Here is a 22,880-nt window from a genome sequence, read left to right as displayed (position 1 = left end):
ACAAACAAGTAAACACAATTCTCAGGCAATATTAAAGTTTTATTGTGCCTGTGCATTAATTACACACTAGCCTAAATGTTTTCAATTTACAAATTCATTGTTACATCTACCAGAGCAAATGTGGCCCTTTAATAAGGGGAAACTGACATGTGAGTCATAATATCTTGATATGGACAAAAGGTGTTATCAATCTAGATGTTATTGCATGTATACTGTGTACATCATAGCACAAGCCTAACAGAAAGTTAATAGGCCTACCTTATTCACAAGTCATTTCATCTCATTCTATAAGAGAATACAACAACAGTTCAAGGAAAAACTACCGAAGTGGGAAGAAAAGTTCTTCCCCAAGTATTGTAAGACTAAATAAAATTGTTAGCATTTAGTTGGGTTTGATGCCCCTTGAGGTAGATCCCCAGAATAATAGCTTCCTTGTGGAATATGTGGTGCAAAAAGATAAGTGCAAATTGCAAATAAGAAATAGACCAAAATAGGGTTTCATCTTTTCTAAAATAAAAGGGGGAAAAATCAATCTCTTTTAAAAGTTCAAAAGAAAAAGTTAGGAACACAATTTTCATGCAAGATTATGGCTTTATTGTGTCCTTGCACTAATTACACACTAGCCTAAATCTATTCAAATCATAAGTTCATTTCTTTTGGGTTAAATTGGATGATCCCAAAGACGGTGGCAGCATTATCAAGCATGTTGGAAGGAACAGTTCAGTAAACAAGATGGCAATGAAGTATGGAAGGCAGTTCCTCTAAGTTTGATGAAATGCATTCAGAGGAAAAGGATGTGCCTTATTTTCAGTGGAGAGAAATATCTATAGATAAGCTGAAACCTTTATTTCTAGGGACACTATATCTGTGAATGAAGACCATGGTTCACTTTTCATATGCATATTTCTTGCTGATTTTACTTAAAAAAAAAAAAAAAAAAAAAAACATATTTGTTGCTGATTTTAGATCTTTTTGACTTTTAGATTTTTTTTTCGATGTTCTCCTCCTGTATATGCCTTGTGTACAAGGGTTGCGCCCCTTATGCGCTTCTTCTATTGAAATTAATTATTACTCATTAAAAGAATTAAAACAAATTCATTGCTGCTTTTACAAGAAAAAAACATGTCATTTTAATATAAAAATATATAGCTTTACTAACTCTCGTGCAATGATAGGTAGAAACTGACATGTGAATCATGTTTATTTGTTTTTTTATTGGTAAGTTACATGCATCCTATGAGTCTTGAACCTAAAACCTCACCCTCTATATCATAATAATGAAAAAATAAAGTACCAGTTGAGACATAACTCATGGACACAAAGTGTTAGACATGGAAACTTTAGAAAATTTATGGATAAATCTACAAAAATTCCATTTAGGGGTCAACCAAGTGCAAAAACTATCAAAATCCCCCTTTGTTTTTATTTTTTATTTTTTATTATATATATAAAGTGGAGTTCCTATTTCATAAGTCTAAAAACCAAAAAAGAAAAGAAAGAAGGTCTTTTAAAGAAAAGACCTCAATAACCAATTGAATGCAGCCCAACAAAATAAGGTGTGGTCAAGATTCTAAGAGAGGCATCTAAAGCACAGAATAAACAAGTCCAGCAAGAGCATGAAAATTGTATTTACGGATTCAATAGTCGAACTTTAAGCCTCACACTTCTTGTTTATTATAAGTTATTCCTTAAGGGCTTTTACCTTCTAATGAGCAATTTATATGAGCTGCAAAATGGTCTAAACCCATCAAACCACATTCCGTGCAAGTGAAATACCATATTTCCACTCTTTTCTACATTCTACAAACTACGATCCAGAATTTAGGAAAGCTATATGCAAGTAATCTAATTAACTTCTTTAACAGTGACACAAGAGAAATTGGAAAATTTGCCTACATATGCTTGTGGTGGGTTCAGGTTTATAACGATTTGTGAATATAGGGTTTAGATTGGTAGAAGAAAGTTTTACAACACAAAATTGGCTTTAGTTTGGCAAGATTTTTATGCCTATTTGATAGAACAAGTATGTAAAGTTTAAGGGTTTCCAAAGATGAGGAAGGATTTGACTTTGGCTTGTAAGGATGAAGGGACAGAAATTTATAGAGTTCTATTAACACTATCTGTGGAAAGTACCTCGAAAAGTGGAGGAAAAAAAGGAGATAAGAGAAATGGATAAAAAAGAACAATAATGCCAACATGTCTCCATCCTTTTTTTTATAGGCCATGTCTCAATCCTAAACACACTCAATATTTTTAGTAATCAATCCATATACTCTTCAAGTACAATCTGTACAAACCTATCCAGGTGTAAGGAAAATGTCTACGCCAGATATTGGAAGACAAAACATGATACATTCAGCAGGGTTTGATGCCCCTCAATGCAAATCTGCAAAATAGTTTCTTGCTTGTGGATTCTTTGGTGCAAGAAATATATGCAAAACCAAAGGACCTCAACAATCCTTCACTACAACCCAACCCAATAAGTTGTGATCATGTTTCAAAGAATTATCATGTCAGTTTGGTTTCTAAATAATGATCCAAAATATTCAGGTTGGCTCATGGGTTAGAGAGGCACAGCTAATTCAAGAATTAGGGTACTTTAAACTAGTTTCATTATTCTAAACCGTTGGATGCTTCAAACGTTAATCTTACATTATTCAAGGTGATACATTCCATTTGAACTGAATTTTCCATCAGTAAACCACATGGAAAATTCAAATAATGATAATCTTATAAACTTTTGGTGTACATGTAAGTCTAGAAAAGAGAGTAAACTATTTATTACATTACTGCGTAGCAGTAGTTGACTTGGATTCAAAACATTGAACTATAATGAAGATAAAAACTTAACGAGTAACACAAACTTCATGATAAATAAAGCTAATCAATCCATACTATCTTTAATATGAGCACATTAGGCCCCAAAAACCAAAACATAATGTTAAAAGTTAAAACAAGATGTAGCTGTGTTGTTTAGTAACATTCAAAATGTAAATGAAGATAATAGATTAAAAAAAATGTTCATGCTAATGGATGCCCTTAGGACAATGGTTAACAATTCATTTTAGAAAAGTTTAGACGCCACTTTATAAGAAATGGAAAAAACTGTCAAAACATTAATTGTTTTTTTTTATTTTCTTTTCCCATAAAAACTTTATTTAAATGAATTATTAACCATTGTCCTAAGGGCATCCGTTAGCATTTCTCTTAAAAAAAAAAAAAAAAAAACTCAAACTATGAAAAAGAATAGTACAATTGACCAACTAACAACCTCAAAATAACTAGTGGGAAAGGAAAGCTTTATAATAATCATAAAACAAATATGTAAAATGTATAGTAATGAAGGAAACATACACTTTACCTTCAAAAACTAACACCCCTTTTGCGATCTCCCCCAGATAATCAATTTTTACCAATTAACACCCAATTTCAAAGAACTGTATCATGCACCCCATAAATCAGGGTAAAAAAAATATACAAAAGCTATGCCTAATACATTTGGTGACATGGTAGTTTAGTACATGTGCCATATGCCATATTAGACATTTATGTTAAAAAATAAGAAAAAATACAATAGATTTAATTAGAAAACTAAGAAAATAAACAATTTATAATTTTTATTTGACATGCTTAGTATACTAAACTACCATCTCATTATATTTGTTATGGGTAATTTATGCATTTTTCACAATTAGGGGTACATTGCTACAATTTCTTAAAATGGGGTGTGAATTGCACACATCAATATTTTAGGGTAACATTGCAAAATCATTGATACCTTAGGGTGGGTGGTAAAGTAAATTCACCCAAAAAGAAATAACATCCAATCCACAACTATAGCTTTGATGTAAGAATATTCACCTTAATTGTAAATCTATTTAATGAAGGAGTTGCGCATAGTAGGGATGTGCAAAGAAGGAGGCAGAACAAGCAGGAAATTCAGTATAAATTCCAATTATTTGAGATTCCTTAACTTGGGGAACCGTGTTAACTTCTGAAAAAATTAAATCACAACAAAAATTGATAAGCTTTCTTCTTTTGTTTCCATGTTCTTTCTTTCAAAAAATAAAGAGAGGGGTTGCCGGGAGCAAAAAAAAAAAAAGGATTTACATACTAACCTTGGTATCTATGTCCAATACAAGTGTCTCTAGCTGAAAGATATAGCTTGGAGGCTAGAAAAGACTCTTGACGATATAGTAGGCATGAGGTCTTGCAAAAGGCTGGGGTGTGGACTTGAATGAAATCTTTTCCATAGTTCCTAGATATTTAAATTACACAAAATTTTCTGCATAAATATCAAGACTTTCCAAGACACAAGAGAATACCTCGAAGTGCTTTAACTTGAGTGATGGGCTGGAAATTTTGCAATTCATCACATGTGACATTGATATATATAAGGATTCAAGAAGTGGGCAAGTAGATAAAATGTATTCGAGAGCTTTTCTAGTCACCTCCACAGAGCATAGATGAAGTTTAGTTAACAAATCAAGTTTGAAATTACGAAGCATTGGAGGCATAAGAGTGTATGACCGGTTATTTAAAGCTTAGTTACACATGAAAATCAAATGAAGCCATTTAACTCCCTTTTGAAATGCAAAGCTGATCCAACTATCAACATCACTTTTCAAATGATCACCATACATAGAAAAGTGAAGGCGAAATTCATCTTAATGTGTACCCTTATGTAAATTCAGTACTTGATTTACCCAATCAACAAATCTCTTCCTTTGAACAAGAAATGGTGGTATGTAGATACAAATTGAGACAAATCAAAGAGAGTGGGAGTGGGAGGTTGAGCATTTAAAAGATTCACTATGCTCACATCATCTAACTCTAAATGAGTAGCGAAAGTCCACAAGTAACACCATCTATGGGCGAGGACATTAGTTCTTATTACTTGTCTCGTTTTGGTTGTTTGCTTGGTTGTGACAAAATTTTCTATTCTTATGGTTGTCTACTTGGCGGTTACAAGAATTTTCTGTTTTTATCAATATGCGTCTACCGTCTCCCATACTCCAATAGAAACTAGAGGAAACAGTATCATTATGGCAAAAAGTAATAATAATAATAATAAGATCCTCTTTGATTGGTCTCGTTGTTGGGGTTTCTTGGATTGCTTTACCCTTTTGGATTTTCTTTTGCCTATTAGAATAGATTAGGAGCTGCTTCTGTCTTTTTGTTCCTTTTTTTCTTTCGTTCACTACCGTGAATTCTTTGTATTTTTCTTGCTTTTCTTTGATTAATAATATTATCTTCATACTTATCAAAAAAAAAAAGAAAGATCCAAAGGTAACATGGTCACCTTATAGGAGCCATCTCAAACCCCCACCTTAAACTTATTGCATGGCAACATCTTTTCCAGTCTACCATGAAAACAGACTATTGTTAGATTGCAAGTTTTCCAAGCGTGTCAAAGTTTATTTCGTTACTCAACCATTCCACTCGCATGGGATCCAAAATTATAATTGTAAATCTAAAATAAAATATATAAATTGCATAGGTTTTGGATTTAGCTATAAATATTCACCTCCCCTCACCCCCAAGAGGTTTTCTCCCATGATGATTTGGTAAGTGAACAAGAATAGCAGGCAAGTTTTAACCTTCAAGGTGGAGAATATTAGTGATATTAGGAGAACTCTTCCAAAACATTCCTTTTGGAATGGCCTTTTTGTGCTCATTTAAATATATACTTCAGCAGAATAAAAATCATATATAGACAATGAATGAATGAAATAGTACATCATATCACCTTAAACAGCTGTCCAATTCACATGTAACTTCGAAAATTATTTTCTTATTTCATTGGCTATTTTGATGACCACAACTTTCCCCCTCATTTAAGATGATTTTTTTGTACTTAGAATGCAGTAAAGTTGATATTTTTAATATTTAGGTATTATTTAAGTAAAATAGTAGACGCTAGAAGAAAAGTCCAACTTCACATTTTTATTAACAATCACTTCAAAGAAATTTCATATATCTTAAGAGAATTTGTAATTTAGATATACCTAATAACTATGGTTGTAACAAATAATATGCAAATCCACCCAAAAAAGGAAAAAAAAACATTGAATTTTAAAAATTTTGAGCCTTATCTGCTTGTATATCATGTAATCAATGCAACTTGACTATTGAGGTTACTAAGATCTTTTGTTAAATAGGTAGGATATAGCCTAAACACCACCCACAGACCTAAAATGGTCATAATATCAGCAATTGACCAATGTCCCAACCCCCAACCAACTCAAATTACACACAAATAAACCACAAACCAATAAACAGCCTAACAAGCTTCATCTTAAAAACAAAGTTCCCCAAAACTACACCAATAGACAACCATAATAATACAATAGATTCAAAAAATAAAGAATTAAAGACTCAACCTAAATGAAAAATATACAAAAAAATTAAAACAACAGTGGTCTTTTTATAAACAATTATTGTGAATGTTGAAATTACATTGGACACATTGATAGATCACTTTTGACATTGCCAGTGGTCTTTATTTCTTGAATGAAAGTAATTGTGTGTGGGTGACAGTCAAATTAATGTGTAGCACCTCCCAACAAGTGGCTATTATATGACATTTGGGGTTTTTCCAAGAATACAGTCGCAATGAGCTGGAAAGCTGCAATTTATATAGTAGTAGAACCATTGTTTGGGATCTCGTTCTTCTTCACAGATCTCACAGTAATATTTATCGGAATCATCTTTAGGAATATAATAAAGAGTGAAGGGATGCTTATGTTCGTTGTACCATGTGGTTTGTGGTAGTGTAGCACATTTTAAGTCTAGAACAAATTCACAAGTGAGGCAGTAAAATACATTAAAATTTTCAAAATTACAATGACTACACTTTTGTTTAGAGTTTGTTTCGGAGAGGTAAAGGCGATGCTCATGACAGGCAAGAGTGAGGGGGTCTGATAATGAAATACATGGAATATTGTAATTACGGTTGCACACTTGACAGCTGTATCTTAAGCCATTGCATAGCTGGCCAGCGGTACCACTAAAAAAAGAAGCTTCCTAATAATTGAGGGTGAGAGGGTGTAAATGAAGTGGATGTTGTTTTATTTTGGGTAATTTAGTAATGTATGAAGAAAGAAGTTACACCAGGTACAACTGTAAAATGGAGAGAAAATGGATTGTACGCACCCGTTGCATTTTGTGTTATTCAGAATCTCATCAATAAGCTTCAAATCATGTTGGTGACTGAAGTATTTAATTTTTGTGACTATTTCAGCTCTGTCCTTCCCCACAATGATTTTTTTGACTTCACAAATTTTTGAGTCAAGGGATTGATGGAGCTCTGGATCTGAGGACTGCTCCTCTTTAAGTTCTAGCAGATTTATGTACTCCCCTGTTAAAGTGGAGCATAGCACAATAGAGGTGGGCAGCAAAATCGCATCTTGAGCAATAGTAAAGCTAGAGTGTATCCACTTTTCAAACACAGAGTCAACAAATTGGAGAGTCAGATTGATGGACTTCAAGAGAAGGGGTGAGGTGGAGAGGGTGGTTGTGACGATTAACTTTCAGTCTGCGTGGGCAAGTAGCACAACGTGAATGTAAAGCGATATCGCATTGGGCACAAAGGTAGGGCAGATTGCCTTCTTTGCCACAGAAGTCGCAAGTGAACTTCATCAGCTTCCAAATGCGGGTCAATTGGTGGTCATGGACTTCAGTTTCGATGGTGAGTGATAAAGAAGAACATTTGATGTGAATGTTGAAGTTGCAACGGTAACAACAATAACCATATTCACCACTCTTTGCTCCGCGGACGTCGCAATTGCTAAATTTGTCATATTCTTCATCATTGTATGCATACATGTCGAAGAGAATAAGAGGATGATTTGGGTGTGAGGGATGGTGCAACCCAAGGGGTAGTTCCGCACATGATTTATGATGAACGTACCCCCCTCTGCATTCTTTACAACTGTAGCTAGGACCAAATACTGGTTCTGTGCACCCATAACATTTGTGTCCACTTCTCTCTTCTTCATTAAAGACCAATGGATGTTGCCAATGCCACCAATGTTGAAGCTCCATCTTCTAGGCAACATCAAATTTAGTTAGAAAATAATCACAGTGCAAAACAAACCGAGAAAGAGAGTGAAACACATGAGATGCTTGATTGAAGTCTGGCAGCATTTGTTTTCTCACTAATTATCATCAACATGGAACAATTAGTAAACTTTTGTATAAAGAGTAAAGACCAATACCAATTAGACAATCGCACACTTCTCCACTAAGCTTAGACGCTAATGCTCTCGCTGGCTGGGCTTGCTCAAATTTGATTTGGAAATCCAATTTTTAATGTCAGCTTGTGAGATTAAAGGTGAGGATTCTGGGATTTTAAGAAAGATATTTGGGTTCATTCGGAGGTGGATGCTGATAAGTTTGGAAGTGTCTAGAATGACTTTTTGTTTATAAAGTCACCTAATTTATGTAGAAATAGAATGGGAAATCCATTTCCCATTTGAGTTTGGACTTGTTTGGAAGGATCTAGAACACTATCTATTTTGAGTTTACAGCTCGTTTAGAATTAGGAGGGTGAATTTGGGCCTGATAATGTGGCTGGGCTTATTGGGGGATTTATTTTTGATCGCTGCATTCAAGTACGAGTAAATTGCTGGTTTGTCAAATTTGGGGTGGGATTGGGTGGTGGTGTATTTTGTAAGTTAACAAATAGTATTAAATAGAGCTACTAATTTAGTTTCCCTAAAGTAATGTTTATTGGTTTTTTTTTTTCCAACATAAAATGTGGAAGAACTTTTGAAAAGTTATAAATATTGAGATAAATAAGAGTTTTTTAAATGAGTATTTGAAAATATTATGAATTTTCAACTAAGGCTGTTAATAGAAGGAAAAAATGAATATTTGATAGGCACTATGTATAAGTTATTATTTGCATTATAAAATGAGTTATATTTTATTAGGGTCCTCGTGTCAAATATTTGAATGTAAGAACATCTTAATTTAATGGTCTCCACTCTTCATATAAAATGATAGGAATAAATAATAATAATAATAATGAGAAATCTAAGAAAAAAAAAAGAAAGACATTATGCTTCCACAAAAGTTTCAACAATGTCTTTAATTGATCTCCCATTTCTTGTGACTAAAAAAAGAACTTTGATTTAATAGTAGAAGGCATTGACAACTAAATATTGTGAAATTTTGCATATGATAAACCTATGATAGATATTTAATAAGATTGTTATGCAATAATATATCTCACAAAAATATATTGTTAATTCAAGTACAAATTAACAACTAAATAAGCCCAAAAGTTTACTACATTTAACATCTATATGACAAATTTTAAGCAAGCAAATCAACTTACTATTAAAAAAAACACATCTATATAAACAACTATCTATACTTACATAAAGAAGAATTCAATTTTGGCTTCAAAACACACCTAGGAAAGCTTCCAAATTAGCCTAAATTTCAAATTTTTTCAAAGCTAAGTTTATGTGAAGTTCATCTATAACTTCTTCTATATATAGGATCATTATGTCACTATGCCAAAAATACCTTCCCCAAACAAAAAAGAAAGTGAAACAAGGAAAGAATATAAGAAGCAAACACATAGACAAGTATTGATTCTTGTTTGTTTAGATTTATATGCCTAAGGCTTTTATGCTTGCTTGAATAGATTTATATACCCTTCTTTCCATTTAATTTTGCTTCAAAACACTCCTATGGAAGCTTCCAAGTTAGCCTTAATTTCAATTTTGTTAAGCTAAGTTCACGTGGAGTTCATTTATAACTTCTAGTTCTACTATCATTATGTCATTGTGCCAAAAATACCTTCTCCAACACAAAAGAAAGTGAAACAAAGAAAAAACATAAGAAGCAAATAAGTAGACAAGTTATTAACTCTTGTTTGCTTAGATTTTATATCTAAGGCATTTATGTTGCTTTATTAGATTTATATACATTTCTTTCTCTTTTATTTTATTTTATGTTTTTTTCCCCCATGGTTAGACTTCATTCTAACTTTTCTTCTTTCTTTTTTCCACCATTCTTCTCCTAAATGTGTCCAAACTATTGATTTATTCTCTAATTCATTAATTAATGAAATTTATTTAGACATCTTTATCTAGATTACAAACACATATAATTCTATCTCATTTGTGATATTTGGATTATAACTTTTTTAGGTAATATATAATCAAAATCGTAATTTAGAAATTTCTAATATTGATTTCTATTGTTTATGTTAACAAGAAAGGTAATTCAAAAATTCTACATTGTTTTATTATTTAAATTAGGAAGAATCCAAAGTCGAAGTTCAATCTCTACGAAGGAGTGCACCATTTACAAATTCTATCAACATCACAATTGTCATACTCTCAATCAATCCACCATGATTCCACTCTTGGACTAAAAATACATATATTCTTGGGGATCCAAACATTAAAGTTGTCAAACTTTACATTTATGTTTCGGATTTAATTTTGCAACAAGTATATTAGTGCCTCCCAAATTTTCTTAATTTTATAGGAATCTTCTAAACTTATTTATATAGTTGATATTACTTTGAATCCTTAATTTTGACATTCTAGTTCCACCACTAACTACTTTTCATACTATCATTGTAACCACCACTACCACCATGATCACTGTTAATACTTTTACCACTTTCACTACCATCCCCATTTCCACCACTTGTTAACACCATTAAATAAAAATTCAGAGATATTACATAAAAGATCAAGATACTCCAACTTGCAAAATACACTTGACCATATGCTTTTCTTTATTTCATTGTTACATTTTCTCTTTCTATATCTTATTAGTTTAATGTCTCCCTTCATTGAAAATAATCAATGAAGATGTCATTGATTCTTGCTTGCATAGATTTATATGCCTAAGGCATCTATGCTTACTAGATTAGATTATATACCTTTCTTTCTCTTTTATTTGCCTTTAAAACACACCTAGGGAAGCTTCCAAACTAGCCTCAATTTCAATTTTGTTAAGCTAAGTTCATGTGTAGGTAATTTATAACTTCTACTATACATATGATTGTTATGCCTTTGTACCAAAAATATCTTCTCCAACACAAAAGAAAGTGAAACAAAGAAAAAACATAAGAAGCAAACACGTAGACAAGTCATCGATTCTTGCTTGCTTAAATTTATATACCTAAGGCATTTATGTTGCTTTATTAGATTTATATACCTTTTTTTCTCTTTAATTTCATCTTTTTTTCCCCTCATGTTTAGACTTAATGCTATCTTTTCATCTTTCTTTCCCTGCCCCCCCTTTCTTTTCCTAAACCTGTCCATACTAATGTTTTATTATCTAATTCATTAATTAATGAGATTTCTTTACACATCTCTATTTAGATTATATACACATATTATTTTATCTCATCTGTTATATTTGGATTATGACTTTTAAGGTAGAAGGTACTCAAAATTGTAATTTAGTTTTTTCTATTATTGATTTCCTTTATTTATGTTAACAAGAAAGGTAATTCAAAAATTTTGAGTTGTTTATGATTTAGATTTTGAAGAAACCAAATTTGAAGTTCAATCTCTATGAAGAAATGCATCATTTATAAATTCTACTAACGTTACAATTGTCATACTATTAAGTATTAACCCATCTGCCATGACTACACACTTGGACAAAAAATACATATATGCCTGGAAATCCAAAAATTTTAAATTGTCAAACTTTACATTTATGTTTTAGATTTAATTTTGCAGCAAGTATATCAGTATCTCACAAACTTTCTTAATTTTATATGAATTTTCTAAATTTATTTCTATAGTTGTCATTACTTTGAGCCCCTAATTTTGACATTCTAGTTTCACCGCTAACCACTATTTTATGCTACCGTTGTCACCACCACTACCACCATCATCACTGTTAATGCTTTTGCCACTGCCATCACCATCCCTATTTCCGTCGTCTATTAACACTATTATGTGAAAATTCAGATGCATTGGATAAAGAAAAAGAACCACCTGTTAACACTATTATGTGAAAATTCAGAGGCATTGGAATAAAGAGAAAGAAAAGATAAAGTAACATACTCTAACTTGTTAAATAAACTATCATATGTTTTTCCTTCTCTTATTTGTTACATTTCTCTTTCTATATCTTATTGGATTAATGTTTCCCTTCAATGAAGAGTTTTTTTTTTTTTTTTTTTGTGATTATTTCTTGATTTTTAAGAAAATAATAAATTACATTAAGAAGTCAAGTGAATTTAAGAAAATATATTTTCTTATTCAAAAAGCGATTATCCTAAAGTTATCTTTCATGTGTCCCAATCCATTGCTCTACATGTTTACATTAAAAAAAAAAAAAAAAAAAAATATATATATATATATATATATATATATATATATATATATATATATATATATATATATAAAAGAATGATCATCAAGAATGAACACTTTTTCTTCAAATTCTAAGACCCAAAGCCACAATTGGCCCAATCCACACCTAATCCCTTCAAAATTTCAAATCCAAACAATTACTTAAAGGCAGTTAAAGTCGTTCAACAAAAACCACCACACATGGTCCAAAGTCCAAAATCCAAAATCCAAATCCATACATATGACATACACCCACCACAAAACTAATAACCCAAAAGCCATAACTTGTTTCCTATGAATAGCAAATTGCTTTTATGTTGATTCAAACACACAAGAACACAATTCATAACTCATAAGACAAGAACTACAAACAAAGTGATGCATAAAAGCAATGAGACTATTACATCCACTTTTTTATTTCCACCTTTTCATATTCTCTAGTTTTTAAATGTGAACATTTTATTCTCATTTTTTTTGTTTTAAATAGTGTAAATGAGTGTAAGAAGATATTTTCGGGATTAAAAAAAAAAAAAACCATATGAAAACCAAAATTAGTTAAAATCACCCAATTGCCCCTAAACTCAATCAGTACATCCTCACCAAATCTAAAACAACGCGTTTTAATTTGAAGCTAATGCCAACAATAAGAGAATGATTTCGGTTAAACAAAAAAAAGAGGAAAAACTATAAAGAAAATAAAGAAGAGGATGAAAGAGAGTTTCAGTCAAGGTTAAGACAATAGGAGGAAAAAAAGGGAGAAAAAAAAGCACTAAAGACTAAGAAAATAAATTTTTAAAAAAGAGGATTATTGGGTTAAAGATAAATATTCAAGCTATGGCTATCAATCCCATAACAGTTATAGAAAATAAATGTTAAATAATTCTTGGATGGGGTTAAGAACCTTGCTTCATGTGACAAACAGTCACCAATCAGTCTCTAACACTCAGTGCCATAATTTTATGGTGTCAACATTTTGAAAGTTAATTTGCTTATTCAAACACAAATTGTTACCATCGTACGGGGATAGGAGATTCATCTTTTTGCTGAAAATGGATTCAGTGACGCTTGAATTTCTTCTAGTGTTCACCCCTTGGTCTCAAATACCAACTTTGCTGCAAACAGAACAGTTAAGCCACATATGCTTTAGAATATGAGGAATGTTCCTGATAAATGGTAGACATAAATTTAAAACTAAAGTGATCATATTGCAGTTTGTACCTAATATAAAAACTCTATGAAGAGACAAGACTGGTTTGGCATTACTTGCTAAGCTCCAATCCATTAGAAAGTTAAAAGCATATGATATAATCCAAGAATCTAACTAGCTAACCAATGTCACAAGGCTACCTGCTGACCCCTTCATGTTAATGGGACATATCTGAGACAAAATTCACTCCATTCAATCAACCATAGACCTTCATGGAAATTATTTGACAATAAAAGATGAAGTTTCAAGTCTAATAAGGTAAATCTACCTCTGACATTATAACCCAAGGAATTCCTCCCATGCCTAATGAGAAAGATCTTGTGTACTCCTGATTGCATAACCAAACAGATAAATTCAACTTAACCAATCTTTAAACACCAAGAATTTGGCTTAAACCACCAGTTAACATCAACTGGGGTATGAGGTTGGAATTGTGACTCTCAAGCCAATTGCACCATTAATATAGATTGAGAATTGTAATAGATAACCAAAATCAAATCATAAAAATGCACAACTTTATGCAAGACCTTCTGCAAATACTCATACTTCCAAAGCAGCAAAAAGTATTTCCAGATTGCTACTAACTGGTTAAATACAACCAAAGGTAATGGTAGTAAATGGCTTCAGTTTAATTATCTTTAAACTTAATAGGACTACCACACTCAGCATTCAAAGACCATGGATAAAATGACAAAAGTTGGAGAAAAAAGCAAAATTAAAACTTTTCATGGACGGTTTTTCCTTTGGTTATATTATAAAGAAAATTACACTTTACCACTTTAAACTATACACTAGATTACATTTTGGATCATAAATTATTCGAATGCATGATTTGCACACTAAACTATAACTATTGTTACATTTTGCACCATGTCATTAGTTTTACTGTTAAATTAGATAGAAATTAATAGCACATAATTTGTACATAATTTTTACTTAGTTGGCACAATGTTTAAAGACCAAAACACTCTTTTTACAAACAATTAAAAACAAAAGTTTTTTTAATTTTTTAATTTTTTAATTTTTTTTTTCGGTTTTTTATCTCTTCCTAGTGCGAACAGGTACACAGCTCTCTCTCTTTCCCAAGGTTTTTTCCTCTTTTTGGACTGCACCCTTTGAATGGCTTTTTCCAAGCACCACCACACATTGACTATTATCAGTCACACCACCATATCCTGTTGCAGCAGTTGAAGTTCTTACAACAGAGAACTTGCAGCAACAGTTGAAGTTCTTGCGCCTCCAGCCCAAGAATTTTCAGCAGTTCTCGCACCTCCAGCCCAAGAATTTGGAGACCAATTGATGACACAACATTCAATACAACAATTCAAACAAAAAATACTACTCTGTACAATATTCCACAAACAATCATCGTTTCTTCTATATAAAAATTATAAAAAAAAAAAAAGTCATAATTTAACAATTCCAAAAAGCTGCAAAACAATAAAGCTCTCCCTACCCAACGCACCCTTTGACAATAATACACCCATCAAAAATCCCAACCATTCTCATGTCCAAGCTAGTACGGGCAAAGATTTGAGGACTAAATTCGTACTTCAAGAATAGAATTCTTGATATTCGTAGCTCTTACTTCTTCAAAACAAATAATTTAAGATTCTCCATATAATATTAAATTATTTTATATATATATATATTTAATATCAAATAAATAAATATATATGGGTGAGATGTGGTGGGATTTTTTTACAGTTTTCTTATCATAAAATTACACTCTACACGGACTACACCACACCACACAATGCAGTGTGGTTTATTATCACTTGTGGTGTGATGCAGTTACTTCATTTTATAGGTGGTTCTGGTCGGTTTGGGTGTGGTTGTGCTGTTTAGTGAACATACATGCTTCTAAATCATTAGTGTGCAATCCATTCTCCTAGTTTAGGGGTAAAATGTAATTTTTATTTTTTTCACCAAATCATTAAAAGAAAATTTTAAAAAATAGGATGGAATTTTTCCGCAACAATATAAAAGTTCAGGACTTAGTATATATATATATATATTTTTTAATGATTTGGTGCCAAAAAAATAGAAAAAAAAATTAAATAGATGGAGAATAAGCGGGAATATCCTCGCTACAATACCATAGTTGCACCCCTACTCCACGAGAGCACAAGAGGGGAAGGGGTCGGGGGACATGGGTTTTTTTTCTCAAGCGCCCCCCATTTTTGGATTCGACCTTAGGACCTTCATCCCCAAACCACATGGAAATGGGTCCCTTGACCACTAGACCACTGTCCTTTGTCGTTCAACAGCAAAAGTCTAGCTAAAATATGGACAATTTTTACACTAATAAGAAATAACTAGCTTCTCCATATATATACATGAGAATTCTATAGGCTGTAATCTAAACAAATATCATTAAACTTGTTTAATTTCACATCTGACAACGGAATGAAACCCCTTTGTCAATGTAAGTAGCAACTAGAAATTTAAAGAACAATGAAATGTCAAGAAGTTGATATCCTATCATCAATCACTGCAGATTTTTCTACTTAGCATGAATAATGGTCGAGGAGCTACCAATTTCATCTTGTGGACCACATTTGGTTGAAGTCCAGCAACATAGTTATTATCTTCCATAAAGTTATGATTAGATGGGTACAATTGTACAAAATGTCATAAATGACCAATTCTTCCAAGGAGAGTCAAATTGGTCAATAACGATGGGTTAATAATCAGGTTGGAGTCGTACAGTAGTGTCAAAACTAGAAAGTGGCAATATATCCATGAGTCTCAAAATGAAAATGGCATAAAATTTGGGCAATGTGGATGATGGGTTTCAGTCATGTTGTCAATTATGTCAAGCATGGCATGAAAGAGTGAGTGAGCTCACCTCTCTTAGCTCCAAAGTTTGTAAAGTTCAACACAACTTCAAGTAAGTCAGCTAAATTTCATTTTGGTTGAGTCAATATTGCAGCAAAACCTTAGTGACCTCCAGTGCTGTTTAAAAAGAAGTCAAAAATGGGAAAGAAAATGTTTTATTACTACTGCTATATTGATAAGAGGGTCATTCCTAAATGACTCCAAAAAGTAGTAAGCTGTGATACTGATCAAAGTGTAAATGGATTCTTTCAGCATTTGATGCAGTCCACATGACTAATTTTCAAATCACAATATTTTTTTAGCTAACAGAGGCTTTTTGCTCTTTTCAATTATTATATCTTAGCAGGAGATACAGCAGCATGGGGATTAGAGAAACAATATTCATACATATCAAAATAGTTTAGTTGATTGGAAGAGGAGCACCATTCCATTCCTTGAGGCAATCCAACATTGGATCAATGAGCTTTCCCTGAGATATAGCTGTGAACACCTTGTCAAAATCCTCACCAGAAGACCTGGTCTTTTCCCCAGTCAGCAATTCAGTCCCTAACTCTTCCCTCACAAACCTGTACAACGGATATGATCTGCATTCCTTAATCCTGTTTGCAATTGCTGGATTTCCACTCTCAAACGCAACTCTTGCTCTCTCTACCTCTTTTGGCAAGACGGACTTCACTTCTTCCTCAAAAGCTGCAATCTTTTGAAAGATAGATGTGCTTTCATTCTTCTCAAGATCGCCATTTCTCAATGCGTGTTCAACAAGTACTTGCCTCAGTTTTTGCATCAATGGATAGGTAGCACTGCAGGGGTCATCAACATAGGCAAATACGTATTCCCGATCAACCACGTTGAGCAAATCCTTCTCACAGAATCTGGATGGGTGAAGCTCTCCATTAACACCAGTTGCTAGAACTCTCCTAGCCACATGGCTTACAGTATTCTTGACAGCGGTCTTCAAATTTTCCTCCAAATGCCTCAAATCAATAGCTTGGCATAGTGCTATCAAAAATGTGGAAGACATGAGCTTCAAAATATCAACAGCTTCTTCTGTTTTCCTTGAAGAGATCAATCCCAATGAGTTCACATCTTGATTGTGCTGCTCAGCACTTTGGACATGGCTAGTAACTGGATTTGCCAGATATTGAAGCTCAGAACAATAGGCCGCCATGGCAATTTCAGCCCCCTTGAAACTATAATCCAAACTCGGATCCCTACTACCATAAAGATTTGATGGCAACCCATTGTTGTAATAATCATTGACAAGCTCAGAAAATTGTGCAAACATGAGTTTTCCTATGGCTGCAATAGCCAAACGTGTGTTGTCCATTGAGACACCAATTGGGGTCCCTTGGAAGTTACCACCATGCAAGGCCTTGTTCCTAGAAACATCAATCAAAGGGTTATCATTTACCGAGTTAATCTCCCTTTCAATCGATTTGGTTGAGTATCTGATAACTTCAATCTGTGGGCCAAGCCATTGAGGAGAAGTTATGAGAGCATAGCGATCTTTTTTTGGCTTCTGCAGGGGATCTATTTCATGTAACCTCTCAGCTTCTTTCACATAAGCACTTCCATCTAAAATGTGCTCCATAATAGCTGCAGCTTCAATTTGGCCAGGATGGTGCTTCAATTTGTGTGTCAAATGGTCGGTAAATTCAGGCTTTCCCTGCATTACTTCCGCAAAAATTGCTGATAAGATTTCTGACAGAAGAGTTAGAAGGTTGGCCTCGAAAAGAACCATAGAAGCCAAGCCAGAACCAACAGCTGTGCCATTCACAAGAGCAAGGCCTTCTTTTGGCTGTAGCTCAAAGAACCCGGAATTGATACCAGCTAGTTGGAAGGCTTGAGCAGCATCAAGGTATTCACTAGAGGGTCCAATGGCTTTAGAATTGGGGTGGCCAGTTAGCAGTCCAGCAATGTAGGATAGAGGGACAAGATCACCAGAAGCAGTGATTGTACCGCGAAGTGGCAAGACAGGAGTGATGTTTTGGTTGAGGAACTTGGTCATGGCCTCCAAGACTTCAAATCTAATGCCAGAGTATCCTTGGAGAAGGGTGTTGATCCTCACTAGCATTGCAGCTCTTGTTGCTGAGTGAGACAATGTGTGGCATGTCTCTGTTCCATTGCCAAATATTCCAGCGTTCAAAAATCTGCAGCAATAACATTCATCATTTTAGATTAGCCATGATAAAGTGATGATTTCATAAATTTTGAAAAAAAAAATACTCACTATGGTATTAAAATAGATGGGGGTGATTATTAAAATTAAATAACATGGATTTTAATGAAACAAAATAAACAGAACACTTTTCTTCAAATGTCTCTAGCACCTAAAATATATTCAGGTTGGCCAAGAAGGTGAGTTTAAATTTTAAAAATTAAAAAATTATGAGTTCAAATTTTAGGGGTAATTGGAATTAATAAAGGTTTGGAAGAAATCCTTCTAAAATTGGAGGAAATTCTATCCTTTTAGTAAAAAAAATTGGAGGAAAATCTAGATGAATAATATTTTTGTTTTTGAAAACACTTAAAATTTATTTTGAGAGAATGGGTATAAAGGAAAAAAATTAACCATGATGTGATGATTGCCCTCCATAAAATATGATTAAATTAATTATTAATTTCTTCACCATAATGATATATCACTCCAACAACTATGATATGATTAATTAATTAAAAACTATCATAACACAATTAAATGTCTAACCAAACCCTCAACAGCTTTTGTGCCAAACAAGAGCTCAACAATTTACCTCCAAAAAGAATCATGGGGTTTCTGATTAGGTTAGGTAATCAAGAATATCAAACATTCCTGACTCAAAATTGTAGCAGAACTAAAAATTTAGAGAAATTAAAATAAAAAATATAAGAATCAAAATTATTTGTTATTACACAATCTATTTTTGGTCACGTGTCATGATCTTAACTGGTCCTACAAACCCGAGCGAAAATCTTATCTTCTTTTACCATTTTAGGACAGTCTAATCAACTTGGTCTCATGACTAGGGATGGCAATGGGGAGGGGCGGGGCCGAAGGATGAGATCTTCGCCCCTGCCCCACATGGATTTTTCTTTCCCCATCCCCAACCTGCCCCGCATGACGGGGAAAATTTCTTGCCCCGTCCCCGCCCCGCGAAAACCCGCGAAGCCCCGCCCTACACCGTAAAACTTTATATCTTATTAATTTTCCCTACAACTATTACCATTTTTCCAAATAAAATGACATGTTTCAATAATAAAAATATACTTGAAATTATAAATAAATTTATCCTGTCAAATCAAACTAATTTTTAGCAAAAATTAAATAATATTATCTAAATGTTTATATTTCATTGGCCTAAAAAACACTAAAACAAATCTCCTTTATACTAAGTAATGTGCATTATTTAATTCCTCCCATTTTGTGACTATTTCATAGAGAATGGGACAAAGTCTCAAACCTGTACCTTATGTTTTTTAATAAAAATACAGAAAACTAAATTAAATTGTATATAATTTTTGTGTGGAGAACGAGAACGATCAACTAAAGCTAGTACATGATTGATGCCATCATATTTGCAATCAAACCAATAAAGAAACATATTTCTCATCATCTCGTTCTCCAAAAATTAAAAAACAACAACCTAGCTTGTAAAATAGATGTGGATTTTGACAAGCATAAAGAAGCAGTGTTGTTAAGCAGCCAAATGCCCACACAAAATTACAAAAACAATGACACATACACAAATATTTAGAGCCTCAGAGTCGTACCTCATTAAAAAAAATTATATTATGTTTATGATGAAAAGTAAGTTGAGAAAGATGTATGAATCATGAATGAAACTAGTAATTCAATAGTATATAAATTTGTTTCTAATAAAGACAAAAAAAAGGTTAAAATTGGTACCTTATTTCCAACTTTGCTAGAGAGAAAAAAAAGGTAGAGCCACTTTAGGTAGAATAAAATAAGCTAATGATATTTTTGTTTAAATAGTAGGGTTTTAGGGTATGAAAAAATTACAATTTAACCCTTATTAATGCGGGGTGGGGTGGGGATGGGGTGGGGCGGAGTGGGTCTAAACAGTGTAAACCCATCCCTGCCCTGCCCCGTGGTGCGGGTTTAAAATCTCGTCCCATCTCCGTCCTACCACCTTTGTGGGGCAGGGAAAACCTGTATGGGACAAAGCGGGGGAGGGGCAGGTCAAGCGGGACGGGGCAAAATTGACATCCCTAATCATGACTTTTTAAATAATAATAAAAACTAGGTCCCTTGAAATTTCCCAAATTAATTGTTCAACACTTTGTATACTTGTGTTCCTTTTCCAAAACTTGTAGGCAAGAACTCTAACTAGTACGGACTCGGTCACTCAAGCGGCTGAATCAACCCGTTCCACTCAACCCGTACCCAAAGGCCAAAGTTGACCATTACTGTTTATTATATTCGTTACTTTTAAGCATTAAACAAGCCCATACTAAAAAGGAAGTATTTCATTTTCAATTAGTCTTAAAAGCCCTCTTATTTTCAATTCTTAACATCAATTTACAATTTCAGTTACTCTTAAATATTTTTGAAAAAAAAAAAGCATTTTTGAGTTAATAAAAATAATTAATATATTAATTAGTTTTTTTTTTTATATCATTTGTTTGTATATTATATATATTTATATACAAATAACAATTTTATTTAATTATAATTTAAGGCATGACAAATTATAGAAAAAGGTGTACATAAAAGTTATAGCTCACCTAATCAACTCGGTCTGAAGAGCTCCACCATGCTTGGTTCGCCTATGCGAAGTTGCACCAAACCCAGTAGTGACACCATAGATATCTTTACCCGACTCCATGCTCTCCATAACCCAGTCACTGCTAGCCTTCACGCCAGCCCTTTTTGACTCGGAAAGCTCCACCTCGACTCGTGACTCCCTCATGGCAATCGCAGCCACCTGTGATATCGTCAAGGTCTCACCTCCGAGCTTCACCAATGGCTTCCTGAACTCGGCCACCATGCGCTTCACCTCGTCTAAATGAGACCCTTTGAGTGACTCAGCAGCCACACCCCAACTCAGCGAGTCATGGCTAATGCAAAGACCACCCTCATCACTGCTTTTGTTAACATTGGTTCCCATGTCGACGAATGACCCAATTGAAAGAGAGAAATAATGGCAAGAAAAAAACTGAGTTTTTGGGGTTTGAATGAAAAGTATAGGAAATCTTGCTCACTAGCTTAGGCAGGTTTGTAAGGATTTCCTGGTTTGTGAGGAAGGGTTGTGAGGCTTAAATAGATGGCAACATGCATGGCATTGGCATGGAGTTTTTGAATTGTTAAGCGCTGTTTGGTGACGTGGTTCATTGTTGGTATTTTTTAGAAACATGTGAGTTAAAAATTAAAAAAATATTACTTAAATTACCACACCAAACAACTCTTATTAATTCAGTGGCGTGGCAGAGTTTTTTGGTAGGTAAGCTTTGAGGAAAAGAATACAACAAAGTTAGCGGCTCCGTGAGGGACCCATGGGGGTTGGTTGAAAGCCTTAATTCTGATCATAGGATTGTTATTTCTATCCCACGGTTGAGAACTCGCAACGTGGCATCACTAATGCATATTTAGTCTTCATTTGGTGGGGCCCGGGTTGGGTTATTAGTAGAAGGATAAAAGTTGCTGCACGCAAGCCGTAAACACGCACAAGACAAATTAAAACAACTGATTGGGTCTTTTAGCCAAAAAAAAAAACAACTGATTGGGTCAAGAAAAGTTAACGGATGCCTTTATAAAATATTTTAGAAAATTTTAATAGAAAAAAAAATGATTTTTTTATTATAAAATATTTTAGAAAATTTTAATAGAAAAAAAAAATGATTTTTTTACAACTTTTTTGAAAAAAAAGTTGTAAATAAGATCAAAAAGTATAATATTAATTGTCAAATACACACTTAATATTAATATCTTTTAGTACGTGGCTGTAGGATTACTCGAGTAAAAAAATTCCATACTATATATATATATATTTTTGTAGAGATTTAAAGCTTTTTATAATTTAAAATGAGACAGTTTTTTATTGTTTGTCTAAAAAAAATGAGACATTTAAAAAAAAAAAGGCAATAATTTTTTTTCTATTATTTGATTTATTTCGGACCATGGTTATGAAAATGGTTAATTGATATGGTTGGTGGAGGTTGAAAATAAAATATTGAACTCTCAGTTAGGTTCTAGTAGATCCTCAATCCCAACAAATATATATTATGATGGCTCACAATATAAATATATTTTTTTATACATATGAAGTATTTGATGATAAATATTGATGAGTTACAAGTTATGAAATTGTTGTAAGAATTATTTATTTGAAAGGTTTTTTCCCACACCCCAATATTAGTGAATTCCACTTATTGAGTTATCTCACCCCCCTTTATTTCCCATTACAGATACATTAGAGGGATTATTGGAGTAGAGATTCTTGGGAGACAGCAGTTACGAACTATTTTGTGGAACTGAGGATTTTATTATT

At 33.1% G+C, this 22,880-nt stretch overlaps 1 protein-coding gene and 1 pseudogene across 1 annotated transcript in view; both read right to left on the bottom strand.

The window, feature by feature from the left end:
- Positions 1–16,531: 16,531 nt before the first annotated feature.
- The window catches only part of LOC126691855 (phenylalanine ammonia-lyase), a 36,423-nt gene continuing 30,074 nt past the window's right edge, over positions 16,532–22,880 (bottom strand). The window contains exons 2-3 of the mRNA XM_050387094.1: positions 21,118–21,281; positions 16,532–18,542 (exon numbers count right to left, since the gene is read on the bottom strand). Of these exons, the coding sequence (XP_050243051.1) occupies positions 16,793–18,542; positions 21,118–21,281 (1,914 nt within the window). The 3' untranslated portion in view covers positions 16,532–16,792. The remainder of the gene's footprint in view (positions 18,543–21,117; positions 21,282–22,880) is intronic.
- Positions 19,906–19,992, bottom strand: LOC126693841 (small nucleolar RNA Z102/R77; annotated as a pseudogene).

This window comes from Quercus robur, chromosome 7 (assembly GCF_932294415.1).
Source record: "Quercus robur chromosome 7, dhQueRobu3.1, whole genome shotgun sequence".
NCBI lineage: Eukaryota > Viridiplantae > Streptophyta > Magnoliopsida > Fagales > Fagaceae > Quercus > Quercus robur.
This window is presented reverse-complemented; position numbering and strand designations above follow the sequence as displayed.